General features: G+C 35.1%; 1 protein-coding gene across 1 annotated transcript; it reads right to left on the reverse strand.

The window, feature by feature from the left end:
• Positions 1-363: 363 nt before the first annotated feature.
• Positions 364-11,922, reverse strand: bfsp1 (beaded filament structural protein 1). The gene is made up of 8 exons (XM_088933945.1): positions 11,457-11,922; positions 9,960-10,020; positions 8,662-8,757; positions 7,444-7,536; positions 6,878-6,988; positions 3,221-3,441; positions 2,238-2,329; positions 364-1,605 (listed from the first exon to the last, which is right to left on the reverse strand). Exons 1-8 carry the CDS (start codon positions 11,825-11,827, stop codon positions 641-643), a joined length of 2,010 nt encoding a protein of 669 aa, XP_088790071.1. The 5' UTR covers positions 11,828-11,922; the 3' UTR covers positions 364-640.
• Between the last annotated feature and the right edge of the window lie 10,207 nt (positions 11,923-22,129).

Here is a 22,129-nt window from a genome sequence, read left to right on the forward strand (position 1 = left end):
TTTTAAGATTACTTGTTTTTTTGTTTTTATGCTCGTAAAATATCTGCCGTTTTTTTATCTAATAAGATTAAAAATGTTACAGTGTCTTCAATATATTCCAAGACAGAACTTTAATTTGCAGAGCTGTGCCAATTTTGTTGATGAATCAAGAAGTTTCTATTTACCAGAAGAAGCAAATGACCTTAAATCAAATCAAAATGTTATGATGTAATATAAGATTTAAGGCTCCAAAACTAAGAGCAATAAACAGGAGTATTTGTTTTAGCATGCAGACTTTATAATTATCTTCACAGGTATAATTACAAAAAACATATAGTTTAAATGAAAGAAGGAAGAGAGAGTCAAACAGAAAGCAGTATTTTTGAAAGGAGCATTTTTTATTAAAGCATTTCTTCCACAGCAAAAATGTACAAGTTGTTACCAATCATGCTAAAAATTTCTTACGTTGTAGATGGTCATCTCACTCTTTCAATTTATGGCATCCTTGGGGCAGCATTTATTATTGGGAACACACATCTTTATGTTTGCTTTTTTTTTCTTTCCCAGGTTTTCAGACATTAAAGGCTAAATGCTTCAATGTAAATTTCAACAGCATCATAATTCTCAGCTAATCACCGCTTGCACAAAACTAGCTGGGGCACTAAGAGCTTTTGTCACCATGTTTCTTCTTGCTGGTTTTTTCGATCATGGTTTCCACAATCATGGACGTTTCCTCGTACTCCTGGACTCTGTCATCATCTGTGAACTTTTCCACAGACTCCACCACCTCCACCTTCTCATAGCTCATGGAATCTGCTGGAAGGTTGGTTCTGGGGGCTGGCATAGGTGGGGAGCCTCTTCGGCAGGTGTCTTCCATGTTTTTGTCTTTGTTCCTCTTGGGGTCAATTCCAGGAGAGCAGGGATCTCTAGGGGGCATGCTGGGTTCTGGGTAGGGCCCTGCTGGCGGACTGGGCTCCACTGGTGTTGTGTCTTTGCCGCCTGCTGGTTGGGGCTGTTCTCCATTGCCTCCCATCTCACCATTATTACCCTGTTTGCTCTTTGCTTTGCCCATGTCCTCTCCTTCTTTACCCTGGTCTCCCCCACCCTCTCCGTTTTTAAGTGGCATTGGCAGAGAAGGAGAAGTGGGTGAGCCATCACCCCCACCCCTATACAGATCATCTGGGGGCATCATGTCATCCTTGATGGTGACGATCACATGGCCAGCAGAAGGAGATGAGGAGCAGAAGAAGGGGTCCACATAGCTCGCTTCACCACTCACCAGCACATAGCGCCCCTTGGTGTAGAAGTCCGCGATTGGCTCAGGTTTCTTGTATTTCCTCATCCGCTTCCTCACAATGTTGCACAGCGTGTCAAACGCTTTACTTATTTGGGCACCATCTGGGACATCTTCAGGAGATACATCCTGATATGTAAGGGGCTGCTCATCCTTTCTCACCTCCTCCTCACCCTCTTCCACCTGCTCCTCTCTGGGGTCTTCTGCCTTGTCGTCTGTAGTGCTGTCTGTCACATCCTTCGTAGTGATTTCTTTTTTCTTTAGTGCTTTTTTGGCAAGGCTCTTCTGTCTGGGTTTAGCACTTGTGATGTCTTGCATAGCCTGAGTGATATCTAACAGAGTAAACAAAATAACTAAAATCGTGTACTTTGCATCGTATAGTACGTAACCCAAATACTACTCAATAGCATGAAAAACGATATCACATATATATGTTTTTTTCTGCCGCTTACAGATTAACCCATCTGCAATTCAAACCCGAATATTAGATTTGGAAATTTCCACACAGAGAGGTAAATTGCAATTTAAAATTCAGAACGTCTATGTAAGAACATCTGCATATTCATATACAGTACATTGGGTGAAAGTCCTGCAACAGCCCAAAATGCAAGCTTCATTTACAGTCTGAATGTGCAGTTGTTCTGTTGCACATGCATTTTCTACAGCCATTTGATCTAAAGGTCTGACCTTCATAAAGAACGCTTTTCTTTGTAAAGAAATGGAGGACGGCTTTGATAACATTGATGAAGTTTGACAATACATACTGTACATACTCGACTACCTTAATTTGATACAGATACAGATCTATGAAATGTTTTAAAATTATTAACAGCCTCAGGCTGGGTGTCGACCCACAGCTGTTACTAACAAGTCACTGAAAATTTCGATCGGTGGTAACTGTTTGCCTAACCCACACAATTCATTCAAGTCAAGTACTGTACAATGCATGGAAGCCCATTCTTACCTTTTCCTTTTCTGGTGACAGGGGGGGTATGGGTACATCGGTAACTGGTAGTGAATAAGGTAACAGGTGTGCCAATTATAGCTGAATTTAATCTGTCAGGGAGAAAATACAAGAGTTTTTTTCAAGTATTTTGTACAATAGGCCAGAGGTTCTAAGTCATGGGTCTGCTGATCCAAACACATTCTGTTTTTTTTTAGCACACAAGGTCTTTATTTAAATAAATCCTCAATTAAATCAGCAAGTTAGTGGTTTAGGAGCTTTGCAAGTTTTTCTTTTTCTGCTCAAAGGTTGAAGATTTTAAGCGGCTTAAGAAACAATAGTTAAGAGGCAACGTCCTATTTGTTTAGGAACCAAAAACAAGAAAATAGCTCAAATTAAACCCATTATTAGGTGTATTAAGGTTCCATTATTTAATCGGGTGCCCATGTGGAACAAAACCCAGCATTGCATTACATCTGCTCCTAACTGTGTCTCTATGAGATTAATCTTCTTAAGGTTGAACAAAATTCTGTTAATTAATAATGGAAACAACTTTTAGAAACACACCCTGGTTGGCACAACAAGCATTCTGTTAGTAATTTTTTTGTGTTTTATCTGTAAGCACCACATTAACGTCACATTCCTAAATTAATGACTAATAAGTATTAATACAAGTGTAAAATAAAGCAATATAAACTGCCCTGACTTATTTTGGGTGCGTTTTTTGCTTTGCATGCTTTGTCTCAGCCAAGAGTGCTGAGCAACGCAGAGAATCAATGCCACCTTGTGGCGCAGCACTGTGCAGCACATCCCAGACAGAACTGTTCTAGTGTGGTTCATCACTCAGCACACCATACTTTTGTTTCCCAGAGCTCAACGTCAACACGTGCCAGAAACAATTTGTACTGAAACACAGATTCCAAAGAGTAATGCCACGGAATGATTAAGTGCCACTTTGGTGCCAAAGCACGAATTACTAGTACTTTTGTGATAATGTACTGTACCTGTTGTCTTCGTTTTCAATGATTCTCCTGTATCTATCCAGCTCATTCTCTAATGAAGTCTGGTACATGGCCAAATGGCGACACTCGTTTGTATATTTTTCCAAGGTCCTCTCATTCTCCTCTATCTCCTTGCGGAGGGCTTCAATCTGCTCATTGTACAACTGGATCTCATCATCGTAACTCTCCTGGGTGCTCTTAATGGCCTGCTCCAACACTGACGTCTGAAAAACAGCACAGATTAACTTGTTTGTTTGCTCAGCGTATATTCAATAATGCCCTTTTCATTTAAATCTGCCAAGGCCAGTTTCAAACTTTTGGCACAAATGTTGCAAATTTTGAACAAACCATTAATGCGTAAATTAAACGTTGTAGGAGCCAATTACAGTGTAACAGAGAATTATGAAAGACATATTCCAACTGAAGTAAATTCAGAAGCTTTCCAGTGACATCTATTCAGTGTTAAAGCCATGCTTTATTCTGATATGCAGAATTAAGTCATGCGTGTAGTTTTTGATTGGCTTTCAGAACTAAGCAGGAGAATAATCTCTATGGAAATAGGATTCTAGTGGTCAGTAAGAACTGATTTAATAATGGCAGGACTTGCTTAACTAAGCTGTTAGATGTCTTTGAATAAGCGACAGCATTAATGGATACAAAGAGAGCATATGATATGGCAATTTTCGATTTTTTAAAAGTTCCCTGAAAAAGATCAATTGGGACTAGTGCTGTTTCTAAACTATATCAATGAACTAAATCCTGGCATAGTTAGTAAACTAGTCAAATTCACAGATTTTAACACCAAATAGGAAAATTAGCAAACACTTGAGAATAAGAAAAGGAAATTCAAAAACATCAAGGGAGAAGACTGGATGAATACTTGGCAGTATATACTGTACTGTATATATACATGTAGTATATAGATTACATGTATGAAAATATAAATAATAGAAAATGAGATTTATGTACACTAGGTATTAGATTGTAGCTAGTGTACATATGATAAAGACTAAGGTGTTTATGTTGAGTCATTAGTTTCATCTTCTAGACAATCTGGGAAAGACAAAAAAGGTAAAAAATACTATATATAGCATAGTTAAAAACACAGAATTTTAAAACAAGGCATTTTATATTAAAACTGTACAATACCACTAGTAAGGCCTCATTTAAAAAAAAAACTGTGTACAATTTTTATTGTCACATATTGCTGTTCTGGAATCAGTCCAGAAAAGTGACATGGTACATACCCAGACTCAAATTACTACTGTTTTAGACGTGAACAGAGAAGACTACATGGAGTACTCAAAGGTACTGAATATGGTAATCCTATGGACAGTTTCACAATGAACAGCGAAACATGAATCCGAGAACACAAATGGAAACTAAGGGGAATTGTACTTTAAAATCTGGGAGCCGGAAGCACTTCCTTATACAAAAGGCTATGGAAGTTTGGAACAAGCTACCTAGCCATTCTTTCAGAGCTGACGTCATCAATTGTTTTCAAGAAATAGATGAATGCCTACTAGAACCCAAATACATTGGATGAGTTAAATCGCCTCCCTATTTTTTGCAAACCTTTTTACATTCTTCTGTTTGATTGTTTTCAAAAGCATGTGAATACAACCCACAATTGTGAGCCAGAATTCTTGCTTGCGTACTAAATAAACACAAAAACACATTGAACACATCAAATCCATTTACAATAGGTCATTTAAGAGCTGTTCTTCACAATTTAAATGAAATGTATTCAGTGTTCATAAAGGTCACTTAATTTGTGACCTACAGAGATAATTAATGATTGAGCCCATACTGTAAATCAAAAATGCTTCTAATATCATAGCAGTAGTGCTTCTGTTCATTATAAGTATTGAAAATACTAAAGTGTAAAGTATAAACTTCGATAATCCTAATATATCTGGCATGTCATTTATAGTCTCCTACACTAAACAGTTGTATGTTCTATTAAGTGAAACTCATGCCAAACTATAATTATCAAACCCCAGCATGTTGTACTGTATGTACTGTATACCATTGAGGCCAGCTGCTTGTTGAAATAATTTCAGATTTGTCTCTGCAGTTTAAATTTGATTAAAATTCTTAAGTAAAAATTTCTAGCTGGAAATTAGAACTGTTTTTCCTAATTAGTTTTAAATCATACGCATATGAGTAAGTACTTCTTAAAGGCTATAGCTGTGCTTTATTATCTTCTGCTGGAACCAAAGATTAAGCATGGTAGTTACAGATTCTGAAGGACAAAATACTTATCACAATATGTAATTCTATCTGTCCACCACTGGATGGTGTTAACACAAAGGCTAAAAAATATTACAAATTGTTCTAAATGAAGCAGTTCTGCGAATACCCATGCTTAGCAGACTAAGTAAAACACATTAGACGATAAAATGATCAAATGGTCTTGTTAAATACAAAATGTGGTCTACTTGTATTTTTTCCATCTTGAACTGCATAAAATTTAGATTTTTCTACAGGTTACCATCAGGTTATTTTTATGTTATGCTACAGTAACTTCATGTTATTCATTTTAATTACTCTAAAATTCACTTTTCAGCTGGATCTTTTTTATTTACCGGACATAAATACAAAAATATAAGGTCATAATGTACAAGCTGCAAAGAAGTAAAATAGTGAAAAATAACATTTTGCCAGATAGCAGTGGTATATCTTCTGAAAACACCTGCAGAAAGAAAACAAATTGCAAATAAAGCATGCAGATTTGCACTTTATAATTCCGCTGTGTGATTTAGAGTTGCTGTAAGGTTCTCCAAATCAATTTGATATGTTTTTTTTAAATCCTTTATTTTACTAAAATAAAATTGCTGTATTCTAGAGTGACAACATGGAGAGCCATTATACTAAGTATAGTATTATACTGGAGCATTTCTGAGTAATGTATCTTGGTCAATAATAAGTATCACATTTCCATTAGGGATTTGAGCCGACAAGTCTGCCATCTAAGGCCCTAACCACTGTTCCAGCCTGCTGCTGCCTGTGGAATTTGTAATAAACCCTTATTATGAAGACCATTGTACCGTGGGGTTTCATACTCTGCAAAACCTTCTGTTTTTTTTTCTACTACATGCTTACAATTTCCTAAGATCTAAGCAATACTTTCACCTTCCTAAAGTCAGTTGACCAATAGTGGCTTCTGGAACACAGTACTATTCAGGAAGATCATTGTTCAGATATTTATGCTTCTTCTTTATAGTTTGCAACCTAAACAACTGCAGTTGAATGTATTGGTCTTCCACATTAACTATGGTGGTATTTATTTGTTTTCCATCGATGCCACACAGCTCACAACATTTACAGTATGATAAGTTCTATCCTCTTTTTGTATTCTACATTGACATTGATGGGTGCACATAAAATATCCCAGCTGTCCTGTAAAAGGCCTGGTCCAGTCAGTCAAATTTTCTTTATTAAAACTTATTAACACCGTGATAGGTCTATCCAAATCCCAAAACACAAAGCTCTGCAGGTGAGCTACACATTAGTCACTTAGCTTAACCTAAATATATACAGCCAATGTACATTCTGTTTGCTCTATCACAGGAGCAGAACTGTAACGTGTATAATGGAAATCACTGAAAAGAAAATGGCCAGAGGAGAATGCTGTACTCAGTTGCCATGGTTACATACCTCAGCCTGCAGTCTCTGTTTTTGTGCCTGTAGCTGGTAGAGGGCACTCTTGTACTCTTCTAACTGGCTATGCAAAGCAGGCACTCTTCTCTGTGCCAATAGCTTCTCCTGCTGCTGCCATGCCAAGGAAACAGAAATGGTCAAAAATCCAACAGCACCTGCACTATATACTGTAGGCAGACCAACACACTGAATAAGAACATTAAATTGCTGTATAGGAATAAAAATATGTTGGTACTATTAAGTGTATGCTTCTGTATGCAGGGAGTATGAAACATGCAATGTAGAAAATAAAAGCTGTATAGGAAAACCACAATGCTGTATAGGGAAACCAAAATGTTGTATAGGGAGACTATTTGTAAGAGAAAAAATAGTATATATGGCAAACAAAATGCTGTACAAGGAGAATAAACATTGGTGCAATATTAGGGGTGTGCTGTGTTAAGAGTGGTACATTAAAAAGAATTTTTATAGTTTACTTTGTCTGACACCTAACATTAATCTACTGAATCACCACACCAATGTAATGACGTTGTTTTATTGAAGAAGGAAAGATTTATTTTTACCTCAGAGGTTCCAACTGACACACTTGGCACACGAGGGGTAGTTTGGATGATCTGATGAAGGATGTTGACATATGTTTGAATTTCTTCAAGGTTCTGTAAGGCCAAGCCGACACAAAAAATGACACATTTATATACTCCATGATGAATTCTTCTCTCATGTCACAATTAGACGATGATATTTTATCATTCTATTAAAAGCATGTATTTTCAAATTAGTTGATAAAAATGATAGTGACATGTCTCCCAAAGAAACAGGGACGTTTTAAAAACATTGGGTTTTGTGTGATCCTGTTAATAATTCGCAGTTTCTCAATTTTAAATCCTGGTTTCAGCTTGCTAGAATGCATTTGCATTCTCTTCTCATAGATTAAGCACTTAACATGATACGGGTTTGTCTTCTATATTGGACTGTTGAGACAAGGTCACTGTAGGTGCCGTTATCTTATTGTATGTGAAACAAATCTAAATGTCTTAATTTCTGCTCAGTGAAATGTTAGCCAAAGGTGTATAACTTTACATTCTTCATTTAGTTATTATCTGTCTAAATTCCATTTCAGCAAGACTGTTAAAAGATTTAACAGTAGACTTTTAGCTGAGTGTTCCCTTTTTTATATTTCAGCTAATTTAATATATATATAAATTGATAATTTTATGAAAGGAAAAAATATTAAATGAGTAATGAGTGGATAGAGCAAGCTCCATATAGTTGGATCTTTCATATTAAACCTTAAATAGAGACCATGTGTTTGCAGACAATTAATAGAAGAGCAAATTCAATAATTTTGATATACCATGTGTGTCTTGTAAACTATTAAAATACAATGTGTTAAAAAGAGCAGATCAGCCACTTACAGTAAATGTAGGTGTCAAAAATATATATTCTCACAATTCCAGCATTTGTACTAGTCCTACCAAACTGAATATGAGTAAAGTGCAAAAAGAAAGCAGCATAATTCTTAGTAAATTATATAAATCATTTGTAAGCCTTATATTATGAATTAAGCATTCAGGAAGGGTTTAGGATTTATTAGCACAAAACATGATAATAATAACAAATCACCACTAGCTTGATAGCACATCATGTTAATTGATATGAAATTACAGTTGAATTCTATCTCTAGAATACTTAAGTAGTTATTGAAATAATTCATTCCTTAATGGAAAATTACATTTTACATAAGTAAATGGCACACAATTTAATTATTATTGACATCCTACCTTTTTGTGCCTATCTTTAGTGGCATTTATATCATCCTGCAGAAACTGGGACTGAATCTGAAGCTCCAGGTTCCTTAATAAAGCATCATCAGCCTCCTGGAATGAGAAGAGACCTCTATATATTTTTAAATGAAACAGGCTAAATATCCCAATGAAGTTTAGAAGACGAATAATGGAGTCGTCAAAGGTAAACTTTCCATATTGTTTTGTATGAAATACAGGATAGTGCATTGAGTTAACCTTATTAATTTGGAGACACCATTATACTACATCTCACAAAGTGCTTCAACTACTGCTACTCGAGATAACCAGACTGAATAGGAAGGCTTGCTTCAGAAAGTTTTAAAGAAGGCAGGCATAAGAGCCTTTGGCAAAACCTGTTTGACTTAGGGTCAGCCACCTGGTTGTAGGACAAGGAATTTAGAAAGTCGAAGCAGAGTGAAGAGTTAACCAATGTGTAGCTGCAACGGTGGAGGATGGATATAAAAGAATGGATGGAAGGAACAGAGATGGGCTCACTATGGTATTTATGGATTTTAAGGAAGCGACATCATGGAGGATTACAAGCTGCAGTAGCAGAGACAAAGGGGACCAGGGCTGCTGTCATCTCAGAAATTTCTTTAAAACCTCTGTTCACCTCAGAATGTCATTAACTACATGAACTAACAACCCAAAGAAGGTTCCACAGTCGAAACGTTGTGTTTCCTTACTTCTCTTTTCAGCCTGGAATAAACCTTGTTCCTTTGCAGCCTATGCATGCCGACGCAGCTACCTACTTGAACTAACAAATGTTTTCCTCAGAAATTTCTTTAAGACTATTAAGAACTTTAAACTTTGATTGATCTGTCATGTTTTGATGTGCTAAATTTGATGTCCTTCTGTAATCAAGAAGAGATAATGTACTGTGTAATGAGTGGCATTAGCCTTCTATATTTTCTTTTAGCGTAGGTTTACACTAATACCTTCTGTATTGGTTCATGTTGTACTTTTAGCTTTAGATTCTTGAATTTTGGGGATTTTTTATTTTAGGGCTAATTCTATATTTACATTTCTTAAAAGTCAAAACATCAATTGATATGTATTTACAAAGCTAGAACTGTTCAGATGTTACAACTGTTACAGATGTTACAACTACCACAATGTTTGTTTAAAATCCTGTTTAACAAAGGATGAAAAATCAGAACCCACCCAAAGTTAATTAATCTGTATTTTCATTTATTAAATTACTTCATATTTGTTTTTAAATTTGCATATATTTAGACAATTCCAATTTTCTGATGCACTCTGCAGTGTTTTACCTTGTTGAGCTGTTCCAGTGTCCCCCGTAGCTGCTGCTGATATTCACATTCATTGCTGTATCTGAGAATTGCAAAGGTAAAATGTATTGTTCTTTAGGTACAAATCAAACAAGGAAGACATACAGTACCAGTGTGCCAAATTAAGGATTCCAATTTACAGTTTCTGTGCTTTGACAATTACATTCACTGAGATGTTAACAGATATGTACCATTTGTCCACTTTGGTGCCTACCAGGTGATTTTGTTTCATTAAATGTCTAAATCAAATCCTCTGTTCTCCCACCAAAACTAGCACCTGTAGCCACAGGAGGGGCAACCCATTTAAATTTTCACTCGGCCATAAAAAGCCGCAACTTCACAGGATGAATCTTTTATCAGTCATTAAACCTGTTCCAATAACTCTTGGAAAGCTACTGTAGCATGAGTAAAATGTATTTGGAATGTGTCTTCAGTTCCTCTTGATTTATCAAAACATTAAAGAATAAATAGAGCATTTACTGTACACGTTTTACTTAATGAAGTTTCCACGTGCTCATCATCCACATTTTTTTCTGTATTGATGTATAGTAAAAAAACAGTTTTTTATCCGTAGCTCACTGAACACATGTATAATGTTATCTAAACTTTAAATAGTGATAAATAGTGAACAGATATGTTATTTGTTTAGCTAGTATAGAACCTTGGCAAGATGAGGATAGTCCAGTCTAGGACTGCCCCATCCATCTGATCAGACTGCAGTGCCTATAGCACAGGACATTCCACAAAGAAAATCTGCACATTAGCAGAATAACTTTGACTGGCACATGCATGACAATGATCAGCAAGTTCAGAGACAACCTAGGAGTAACATCTTCTGAAGGAAATCAACATGTTCTTTGGGCTGAAGAACATCTTAGGTGGTGGCAGAGAAAGTAGTGCTTGTGCACATCAATACATGCCATTTTGCCCTTAACAGACCTGACTGGTGACTGGCCAGCATTATGCTGACTGTTGCGCTCTTTAACCCACAACATTTTCACTGTTCTTGCAAGCCAATCCCAGAACGTAACTGGAGGACCACTTAGTGCAAGGAATACAATGGTATGTCTTCAAAGAAAACTATGTTGAAGTCTGGCCGTGCCTAGCTTTCTTTCCTGAGTGTCATAACACATCTATAACACCAGCTTGCCAGTACCAGCTGCAACTCACCCTTTCCAGCTGTAGTCTGTAGACAGTCCAGAGGCTGATCAGTATTATGGTTACATTTGGTCGTATTTTAGGTGATTTTAGCTTTCTCACAGATTTCAAAATATCAGTCATGGAATGTATTTAATTCTGTTATTTGTCATCAAGACCTGCATTATTTCTTAATAAAGATAAACAATTGGTATACTTCTGAATTAGTCTCATAGGGGATCAGTAAAATTTCAGAGATGAAAATGGAAGAGAGCAACATTTCTTGGCATTTATTCCCTGTAATATGGCTTCACCACAACTCTAAACCCCAGTTACTCTTACTTGTTGTGAAACTCATCCAGCATCCTCTCGGCATCCTTCAGCTCTCTCTCCAGCTTTGCTTGATCTGAAGACAGTTCCCGGATTCTCTGGCGGTTGACGTTGATCTGCTCATTGAAGACTTCCTCCAGTCCTGAGATCTCCTCCATTCTCTGAAGGGTCTCCAACTGCTTCCTGAAGACAGCATTTCTCTGCTCCAAGACTCGTGCCCGGTTGATGTATTTTGCAAAACGGCCATTCAGGTCTTGTAAACTCTCCCATCCTTGTGTTGCTGAACCCAGGCTGGAGACAGCTGGGATGTTTTGGTCTTCAAACGTATCTGAACGTTCATATTTTTTCTTGTGCACCTCATGCGAGTAACTTGACTTAAACATCCTTCCAGTTTATTCGAGTCCTTCTCCCAGTCTGTTAACCCTCTTGGTCCCCTTTAGTGTGTGAAAACCAGGGTGCTCACTCTGTGCTGCCACATGCTGAACTAAAGGGTACACTTTGTGTTTCTGCAAAATAAGTAAAAAGATTAGTGAGTCACACCATGCACCCACGCCCCAGTTCCTTCTAGAGTTTGTCAGCACATTGTAATTTAAATCACAAAGCAGGAATTCCATTGTTGGCTACTAAACTGATTCTAATGTGAAGAACGTTGCTGTGTCAAGTGCTTTATTATATAATTGTTTTGTCTCCACTAAGCTGTTTTTTTGGTGGGAATTGTTTGTGGCAGTGCCAAGTCATGTGACCCAAACCAAAAAGCAAGCCATGCTCTTTTGGAAGTGGTAAACATGATGTGCAAAAAAGACAAAGCTGGTGGACACTGAAAGAACTAGATTTTTTATTGTTACAATTCCGTTCCTCATTGCTTTTTGCAGTACATTGATAGAAACTATTAGATAAGTGAGTAATGTACAGTACACAGTACAACACTCACTAATTAATTATTTAATGTTACTAGTTCCATGAAATAATACATAATGAATTTTTAGTAACTGCACTTTGGAATACGACCAGAGTTATTAGAGACACAATGTAAAGGAATGAATGAAACTAAAAAAACTTAATTCTCCATTGCATATTATAAAATCCCTTCAATGTTGTAATATTCCAATCATTTTTTGTTTCTTCATTAATTTAAACCCTAGCAAGTCAAGTCTGTTTTGTTTCACCTTCCAGAAATACATTCTGGACAAAGAAAAATAAAGTAATTGTGATATTTACTGAATTAGGTTGAGCCATTACCCAGATTATATTAGATAATCTACCTAATTGGTAAAAAAGGCACAAAACTCCATTTCCTTCCATGTCATTATCTTAGCTGTAGTTTCTGCGACAAACCCAAGATGTACTACATCAGCCAAAGTCATAATATAACTATTACATGCTATAAATATATTCATCTAAAAGTATTGAAACTCATTAGTTGATATCATAGTGTAAAGTAATAGGCGTTTTAAGTCAATAATTAATTCTTTGTAAAAGAACTGGCATTTTTGGTGGATAACACCGTAATTAAAGATTCTTAATAATGAAAAGACAAAATTACTGGCTTTCTATGCAATGATGTTTTTAATCAAGATGTGATGGTGGGCGTCAAACCCTAAAATGCAAAACATGCTTAAAATAACAGAAGTATTTTGATTGATGCACGTTAAGGTGTCTAGAACTTAAAGTGTCTAAATACTGTACTCACAAAATTGTATAGGTTTACCTTAAGTTTTTATTATTGAACTGTAAAGTTCAGTATAAGACCTCAAAACTGAATCTTACAGTAGAGAAATGACTGCCACATTTAAACTGACACAATTGCAAATTAATATCATGCTTTCTACTTAATTTGCTGGCGATTCAAAGTATCTTAGAAGGAACACCTTTAAAGACTGCCATGTCTTTTAAGAGCAAGCAGATGCTATGAACTATGGGAATGTAAATATTAATTATCTATGGCATATTCACAAAGCATGAAAGCAGACCAATCTGAACTGTCTTCTAATTCTTTGGCAGCATGAAGTATATGAATGTGAAGCATATGTCTGGAGGAATACAAAAAACGGTGAAGTTTTAAATGTCCATGATCATGGAGGTCAAGGCATAATTAGGACTCTCTAAGCCTAATTTAGGACAGTATGAAGCTTTGAAAAGTGCAGATTTCATTAGTCATTTACTTGATGCACAATCATGATCGCGAGGAAATGTTATGTGCTCATATTGGTGGCCAGTCAGGTTGCACCTGGCTTATAAATACATTTTAGAACAATGTGAGTGAACCATATGACATGATATGGTGTTAGAATCCATTCTTTTTGTAATGACTAGGAGGTTCTATTGTTGTGATTGTTATTGAAATAGCAATAATATTGTAATGATAACATTCAACCAAGCACACATCAAAGCTGAACAAATATTTTAGCATTTAGGCAGGAAGATATGTTAAAGATCAACAGCATGATTACTGATTGAATACGTGAACGATTTATTTAATTTTAATATCAAAATGAATGAGGACTAGACTCAGAAGTAGGACTGAAGTTATTTTTTTAAATGCATTTCAATAAAAGACTTAACTTTTATATCTTATTACTGTTTTTGGAACCTGAGTGTACAGTTCTCAGTGATTAAGATTTAATATACTGTATACTGTATGTTAGCACAAAATAATATTTTAAACCTTTATCATCTTATAATTAATATGGTTATGTGACTGTATTATTTGTAAACTCTTTTTGTTTGGACTATACACATTTTATTTGCTGGATGCTAATATTAATCTGTAAAGTTGGTCTATAAATTAAGAAGCAAAATACAGTTCTACTACTTATCTGTCAATCCATAAAGTCACCAAGGCATACACCGACATACAGGCATGCCACAGTTAGTATTGTTTGAGATTAAATAGGAACCTAATGTCTGGCACTGAGGCAACCCTCTTGTAACCTATTTCCACCTTTACAACTACCCCTTGACTATGTCAAATTTGTAATGAAAATACTCATACTGTCCACTATAGTCTCACAATTCTCATTTATTTACACCCAAAGGATTCATTTGAGTTAAGGTGTTGTCCTTAAAGAATCTCAGTGACCTGTGCTTTATTAATCCAACTCTGCCTCTGCTTGTGGTAATTAATGCAGCATCACAAACAAGAATAATGTGTGTACAGCATTTTTAAAATAGGTAATTAAATGCTGGTTTTGTGTTCAAGGGTGTTTGAGTTTGAGCCAAATTAAGAGATCTTTCAATTATTTAGAGGAAGTTAGGAACAAGGATAAAGAGAAGCTGCCAAGCTAAGATCTTCAAGGTTACAAACCGTCTCATGAATTTCAAAATAAGTGTGGGGGTGCTGTCTAAATGACAAAACAGCAAACAGAATTGAGCAGAAAAGTGACTTTCAGTTATCTGCTTCAGGAAAAGCCATTTTTCAATAATGACATTAAAGCTCTTCTTTCCAATTCAAGTCTTGTCCTCTCTTTTGTTTTATTTATTCTGTGCTGAAGTGAGTGAATTTGTTTTTCTAAATAAAACAAGCTCTCGACTCTCTGTTCCACCCTGTTGCAAATAACATGGTAAACAAATGGATGTACAATGATTTCACAGAAACTATACAATTATGAAATGCAAATGTTGTTGTTTTGTTTTGAGAAATAACTGTTATAATGGTTTCCTAAGGAGGTTAAGATTCCAAAGTCTGCAGATGCAAGTGACAATTTAAACTACAGGTGTCACGGTAGCCTGTCCTGACTCGGCGTTGTTTAGGACCCTATGTGGACGGTATAATCCGGAACTGACTGGAGAAGGACAACAGGAAAAACAGCTGGATCTGGATGGGATTACAGACAGGAGGGCGGTGACGGCAGTGACCCTGTGCTCTGGGGGGCGTGGCAAAGGCGTATTAGATGCTAGCTCAAATCCACAAGGAAAAATAATAAGATACCGCTGATTGGCACTTACTGTACATATGGGATATGAAGAAAGTTATCATGTTAAATCTGACCCAATATAAATTATTGCATTTATGTCATATTTTTGCTTATCTACAAAGTGAGGCAGAATATTTACAGATATTTATTATCGGTGTTCAGATCTAAAGAGCAATTCCAACCTTCATTTTGATCCGATTCCAATAATTTATGGAAGAATGTTAATCTGGAGATCTAATCATTCAGACTGAAACAATATCTGGTTAGTGAATTCCCTTTATTGAGTTTTCTAGCATAATATATATGCAGAAATGCAAAGACATTTGTTTTTACCAAAATTCTGAATAAAAAAGTTTTTATTTAAAAGATTTCACTACTACTATGTTTTTTAGTTGAACACAGAATAGCAAGGGTAAGGTCATTATCTGGTAAGTGCAATAATGGGCCATTTAAGAGCACAATTTTGCCAGTAGGTTGCAGTGTTTATCCCTAGAATGAAACCAAATACAGTACAGTACGTATTTTGGACACGTTGTATTAATTAGAGATGAATAATGTTATAAGAAGAATGTCAAATTCATGACAATTCTTCTCTTTCATCATAATCTCATTACTCCCTGAGCTCACAAAATTACATAGCTTTGTACTGAAATTTTTGACATTTCACAGTTTTTGAAGCAAGCACAATGAAAATCCAGGGTGCTGCCAAAGGTACTGGCAAGAGTTACAACTATCTATTTTCCCCATTTATTTTCTTTTTTTAAGAAAAGGGAAATAGTTTCACAGTGATTAGGGACAGAATAGAAATTGATCTCACTTTTAAAAAAGTAATAAAGCCTACAGTATTTCAATAGAAATGCAAATTGAACGTACCTTTTTTCTATGACTTTATCAGTCCTCATGACAGTTAGACTTTAATTTCTGACACATTTAGGTGGGTGCAGTCAGAACTCTTGCAGAGTTAACAGAAGGCCATTCTGTTGTAATTTGAGTGCTTGTTATGATAATAACAAGTTTCTTTTGAAAATGATGTGACTGCTCAGTCAAGAGAAACTAGAGTCTCCCTACCTTTGTTTTGACAATCTGCGTCTTTCCTGCAGTGCCTTTGGAAAACTACCACTTACAGTACACCCCACAGCTCATTCTGAGACAATGTAGAAAAAAGGTTTTTGCCAGTTAATTTTTAAGCCTATACATGTTGCACTGATTGATGACATAGATTACATGATTTGTGAATAGTATTGAAGAGATTAAGCTTCTATAGATCATTAAAGGGGAACCGCAGTGCTATTTTTATATTTTGGGGTTAGAAAGAATCAGCATTGATAAGTGCATTTCAAATCTCTTCACTTGTCTAAATTGTATGATAATGTAGTGCAGATTTCTTCCTGTAATGCACAGAAAGAAAATAATAATAAGAATACTTTTCCTCGGCTCCCAGGCGGTCTTCATGTGCATCGTCTCCGTTTACCCCATCTTCACTCTAGTGCATTCCTTGTACCTAAAGAGTGTTCTGACAGCCCCACCAGTACTGCCAGGTGAGGATCAGCAATGTGTTTGTGTATGCTGGATCCCTCCTTCTTGTGCCATTTATGATTTCTTGATTCTTGGGATTTTACATCTTGTCATTCTTAATGGTTGACACTGACTTTCAGGGAATTTCAAATGACTTTTCTGAAGATGACCGCTCCCCATTAACACCTGTAGGAGCACAACGATTATTAAGTAATTTCTTTTTTTTCCCCCACATTTTAGAAGAAATAATAATTGTATCCTGATGAAGAAAATCCACTGTCCATTCTTTTGAGATTTGTCTCCATTAGCAGTAGACATTTTTGTTTCAGCTTTGCTTTCATAGCACCACGAGTGAGATAGATTGGAGCAAGTGTTCTCATATATAATAAATAATGTTACAAGAACTGATTTTTGTACAGATGAGCTAACTTAATGTAATTTAGTTTTTCTATTTCTGCATTTTGTCTGTGCAATAATCTTAAAACCTGCGTCCTTATCAAATGACTATATTAAGGAAAGTGCATCACAAAATACGAACGTTAATTGATCTGTAATTTTAGCTTTAATTTATTTTGTATGTTTTAATTATATATAATTCAAATGTATATACTAAATATATTTTTTCTTTCTGTAATAATTTTAATGAGAAAATTGTAGAATGCCGCTTACTATTAATTTTTAGATTGTTAGCTATCAACTGAAGTAATTGTAATATTTTTAGAATTCTTAAAATTCTTTTAAGTTTTTATTTAAAGTTCATTGCCAAGTTTTTACACATGAAGAAATACATTCATGGACACTCAGAGGAGGACATACTATAGATTTATATATATGTGATGTTTTTTTTTTCCATACGAATTCAGTAATTATTTATTGTGAGTTTCCTTTTGTTAAAATTGGTTACATTAAAAGACATAGGTCTCTGTAGAATATTGAATGAGAAGAATAAAAAGGCAGGAAAAAGTAAAATGATTGGATATATAGATTAAAGAGCTCACTGATGGGAAAGAAGAGGTTAAGTTTTAATTTATTTTCAATAAGAAAGACTTTGCATGGCGCAAGCTATACTTAAGGCCCTGAAAAATAAAAAATATACACATTGATTTTTAATTACATTAAAGTAAATCCATGGTACTATTTTTTGGATTTGTTTCCAAAGATACTGTAAATCACAGATTGAACTTGCATTTAAAAACGTAAATAACAAAGCTTACAGTTTTACTGTTAAATTGTGGGTCCAAGTGAAAATTAAAAGTATTACAAATCAAGGAACTGGCCATTTTGGGAAGCCATGAACTTCAGCCCAGATAAAGAAGCAGTGTAGCAGAATCCACAAAGTTCTGTTTACTTCCGTCTTGCAGCCAAATATGTACTGTATTGAATCCTATCTTATCTTCTTGTTGTTAGTCAACAGACCCCTTATACTGCATGTTCCTTTGAAGACTTACTGTTCTGGACAGGAGGAATTTTAGTCCAGAGATGGATCACTGTATTTTTATTCATAAACTGTAAAGCAATTTGAACTTTGTTTGCTCTAGTGCAGAACCCTTTCCTCCACTACAATAATAAGTTAGGTATTTGGTATACGTCTTTTTCTAAACAGGTTTGTAAAGTGTTTTTTTTCTCAAACTATCAGTTAATTTCTTGTCTTGTCATTTTCAATAAAATATGAAACCAAGAAATAAAAAGCTTCAAGATCATGATGTACATTACTTAAGATATTATGGAGCTACTGTATGGACAAAAAACAATAATGAAAATAAAAGTAAGAAGTGCAGAGCATGTGATTTACTGAAATACATATTAAGTATTAGATTCGAATCTTAGGAGACTCCTGAGCCATACATTATGTAAAACAATTAGTCTACACCCATATGCAGATGGGTGTCTGCAGGAGTTATTAAATAAGGAGTATGCCATAAGTTTCCTCTAACTGTAATGTACCCCTCTTAAAGATGCTGTATCTTTTCTTTCCATAGCTTAAGGCATCAAATATTCAGTATGCTTTAGCCTTTGCAAAACCCAGAGATGTTGTATTTAATGTATTTCTTTTCAATAATTGCTCTATTGATTGATAAGTCACTGTAGCACTTTGAGAATTTCAATGTGAGTAAATTCTTCCCACGTGAGTCATGTATCATGAAATAAAATGAAAACATACTTTTAAACATTGTTTAAACATTTAAACAAATTACTATTGTCATTTAAATAGGACTTTATTTCTCTGTTAATGGCTGATGCTCCTGATCCAACATAGAAAGCTGTTTTTTTGCTGGACAAGTGAGGCAATGTTGTTCTTTTTTGTATTTTTATTCTATTATTTGCACATTTAATGGGTTAAATCATCACATCATCTGTCCCCAATTAAATCTCTCACTAATGAGGTGATTTAGTGCTTATGCAACAGTCACTTGAGAATATCACAGCCAGTCATGAATGATAAATTAATCAAAATTACCTCAGAAACATTTTATCAATATCCAAAATCCATATACTGTACTCGATTTTTCTAAAAATATACATGCATCAATACACAACTAAGTTTCTTCAGATACTCAGTGCAGAATTTCATATTAATTAAGGATAATTACTAGATGTTATGGTAGGGAATCGGTACATTTCTGTATTTTAATGACAAAAGAGAAAGAAAACCACTGTGACATGAATGGGTGGAGAGTTCAAAACTAAGCTGAAGCTACAGTACTGGTAACAGAATAATTCACTAATATCTTATCTTATTGCCTACAATAATGCCTACAATAATAAATAACAACCTTGTTAGCAGTTGAAAGAAATGAATGCCTTAGAGTATTGCACATTTTTATAAATGTGGAGAATTGCTTACATAGCTTTTGAGTTTTAATATTCACAGAAATTTAAAAACAGTGTCAATGGAATGTGAAGTCATGGAATGTAAAGTCAGATCTCAGCTCCAAGAGGCAACTCAGTTGTCTTAGACATTATTTAAATCAAACCTTTATTTCAAAGGGCTTTGCAGAAAATAATTTACCAAAAACCAGCATTGAAATTTCACCTGTAGTATCATACTGTTCTGAAGCTGTTATGTTAGCACTGATAAGTGAAACTGGAGAAGGATTTGTCAGCCAAATAATTTCTGATTTTTTTGTTTCTTAAAACATTATTAATACTGTTACATTTCTCTTTTGTATTTTACTTCTGAATACAAAGGTTTGTCTCAAAAACCTTGACATATGTAGCTACACTGCTAAAGCTCACAAAGAAAAGCCACAATATATCTGAGGTGATATACAAATCTGCATGTCTGAGGGTGACTCTTAGAGAATATGTCATGGGTACATCATTGGAGACAAGTAAAGGAATCAGTTATGTAGTCTACAGTAGATTAAAACATTGCTAAAAAAAACACTGTATCCAAAGTGAATTACTCCAGACATTAGACAATATGTTTAATAGTGGGTATAATATAAAACTTTTGCAATTCTGCTGAATTTTGTCATTTCACTACGGTACAGGAAAAGTGTCTTGCCAATGAAAGTGTTTTTGTCCCTGAAGAATGTGACAGCTCACTGTTAAGCCACACATTGTTTCTCCTGCTAAGATACTGTAGATGACAAATTAAAGGAATCCAAGACATGCAGCATTGTTGCAATGCCTCACTGCACAAGCTGTATTGCTGGTCAGAGGGCTTAAAACAAATTGACAACTTTTTGTGAAAGTACATAAGCTATAACTATAGTATTCTCATTCCGAAAAATGTTGCGCTTCTTTTTCTCATCAGTATACAGTATATACTGTATACAGTACTGTAGTAGATAGATATTTTTATGTAGATATATTTTTTTCATATTATCTACAACATTTCATTTTCTTCAGTTTCACGCCTTGAGTGATAACGATACAATAGGAAAACTAACTCCAAGTATCAACATTTTCTTTCTGCAGATTCTGTTTATTCACCCATAATATGAAGAACATCAGAACCTAAGAAAAGTCACAGAAAAGAGCCGGGCATCCAGCACATCTTGCGCATTGGAATGCTAGCAGCTTTTTGGCATCTTAACCGGCTTTTCTTCGAAAGCCTCAGGATGCTGGCTTCAATATCATAGTTGAACTCTGCTCTATGTACCCTCAACACTTTGTGTCTTCTTTAACATTCCCCCCAACGCCTCAAATTGTTTCACTGCTGTGCAGGAAGCATGTCATTAGGTTTACGTAGTCACTATCCTTCAGAATTTGTGATACTTGTACCAAGACCCCTTGCCAAAGAGGTACAGTAAGTAAGGATAATGGACAGTTCATTGAGCCTATATTAGGCTCATAGTTCAAAGGGTACTTGCCAGTCCAATCCAATTGACAGTCCAACCATCCAAGTCCTTAAAGTCTCACTAGACTGTATATTGAATGTTCCTCCGTAGCCCAACATTATGTCTTAACTAGCATTATTACATTGAGTTTCCACAGTGTATTTCACTGAGATCTGTGTAACAGGCAATATTAATTGTCCCTGATGATTAGCATTTAAATGATGGTAAACTCTGACATAGCAACAGTGGCATGTATGATGGCTTTTGTAATAAAATTAGCTTGGATTCATTAAGCTAAGAGAGGGCATGTACCTTCAGAATAATAGGTTTATTAAAAATTAATGATATGGTAAGTCTTACAGTATCTCCTTCCAAATTACTTCCAGTTAATTAGTTACTGCCATTATTTCAGATTCAAGGGAGGCCAGAACCATGCCCAGGAAGCCATAAAATAATTTTCATATTCAAGGTAAAAATGCTAAAACAATGAAGGCAATACAATTGATTATACTGAGAAAAAAAAAGCATTGTGATATAACCACACACAACAAAGACAAATGGCACTGCAATGATTTATATAATAATCAGCAATACAAAGATAAATAAAATAGATTATTCACAACTTTAATTTAAATTTATTTCAATTTCAAAATGCAATGCTTTAAGTGACATTGAGGTATGCATTTTACATTAAAACATTTTTAGTCAGAGTTCAATTTGACTGTTGCTTCAAACAAACACAATCTAAAAATGTTATTGATATCATTTTATACAGTAGTTCTAGTTGCTAAAGCATCAAACTGTTGAGGACAAGAACATTTTACAAACTCTAAGGAAAAAAACGGTTGTATTTTAGCAGAGTATGATTTAACAGAAATTATTTGCAGAGTATTTCTCATACATTTTGTATTTTGCAATACAAAGTGAAGTTTTCATAACTGCTGATATGAAGTATAACCTAAAAAAGATT

Source organism: Atractosteus spatula, chromosome 15 (assembly GCF_055471065.1).
Source record: "Atractosteus spatula isolate fAtrSpa1 chromosome 15, fAtrSpa1.hap1, whole genome shotgun sequence".
NCBI lineage: Eukaryota > Metazoa > Chordata > Actinopteri > Semionotiformes > Lepisosteidae > Atractosteus > Atractosteus spatula.

Excerpts from the sequence above, each read along its gene's own strand:
- bfsp1 (XM_088933945.1), bottom strand. The coding sequence starts at position 11,827 with ATGTTTAAGTCAAGTTACTCGCATGAGGTGCACAAGAAAAAATATGAA. Across the intron at positions 10,021-11,456 it reads CTGGATGAGTTTCACAACAA|ATACAGCAATGAATGTGAAT; the intron begins GTAAGAGTAACT and ends TGCAATTCTCAG. Across the intron at positions 1,606-2,237 it reads TGTCACCAGAAAAGGAAAAG|ATATCACTCAGGCTATGCAA; the intron begins GTAAGAATGGGC and ends TTACTCTGTTAG.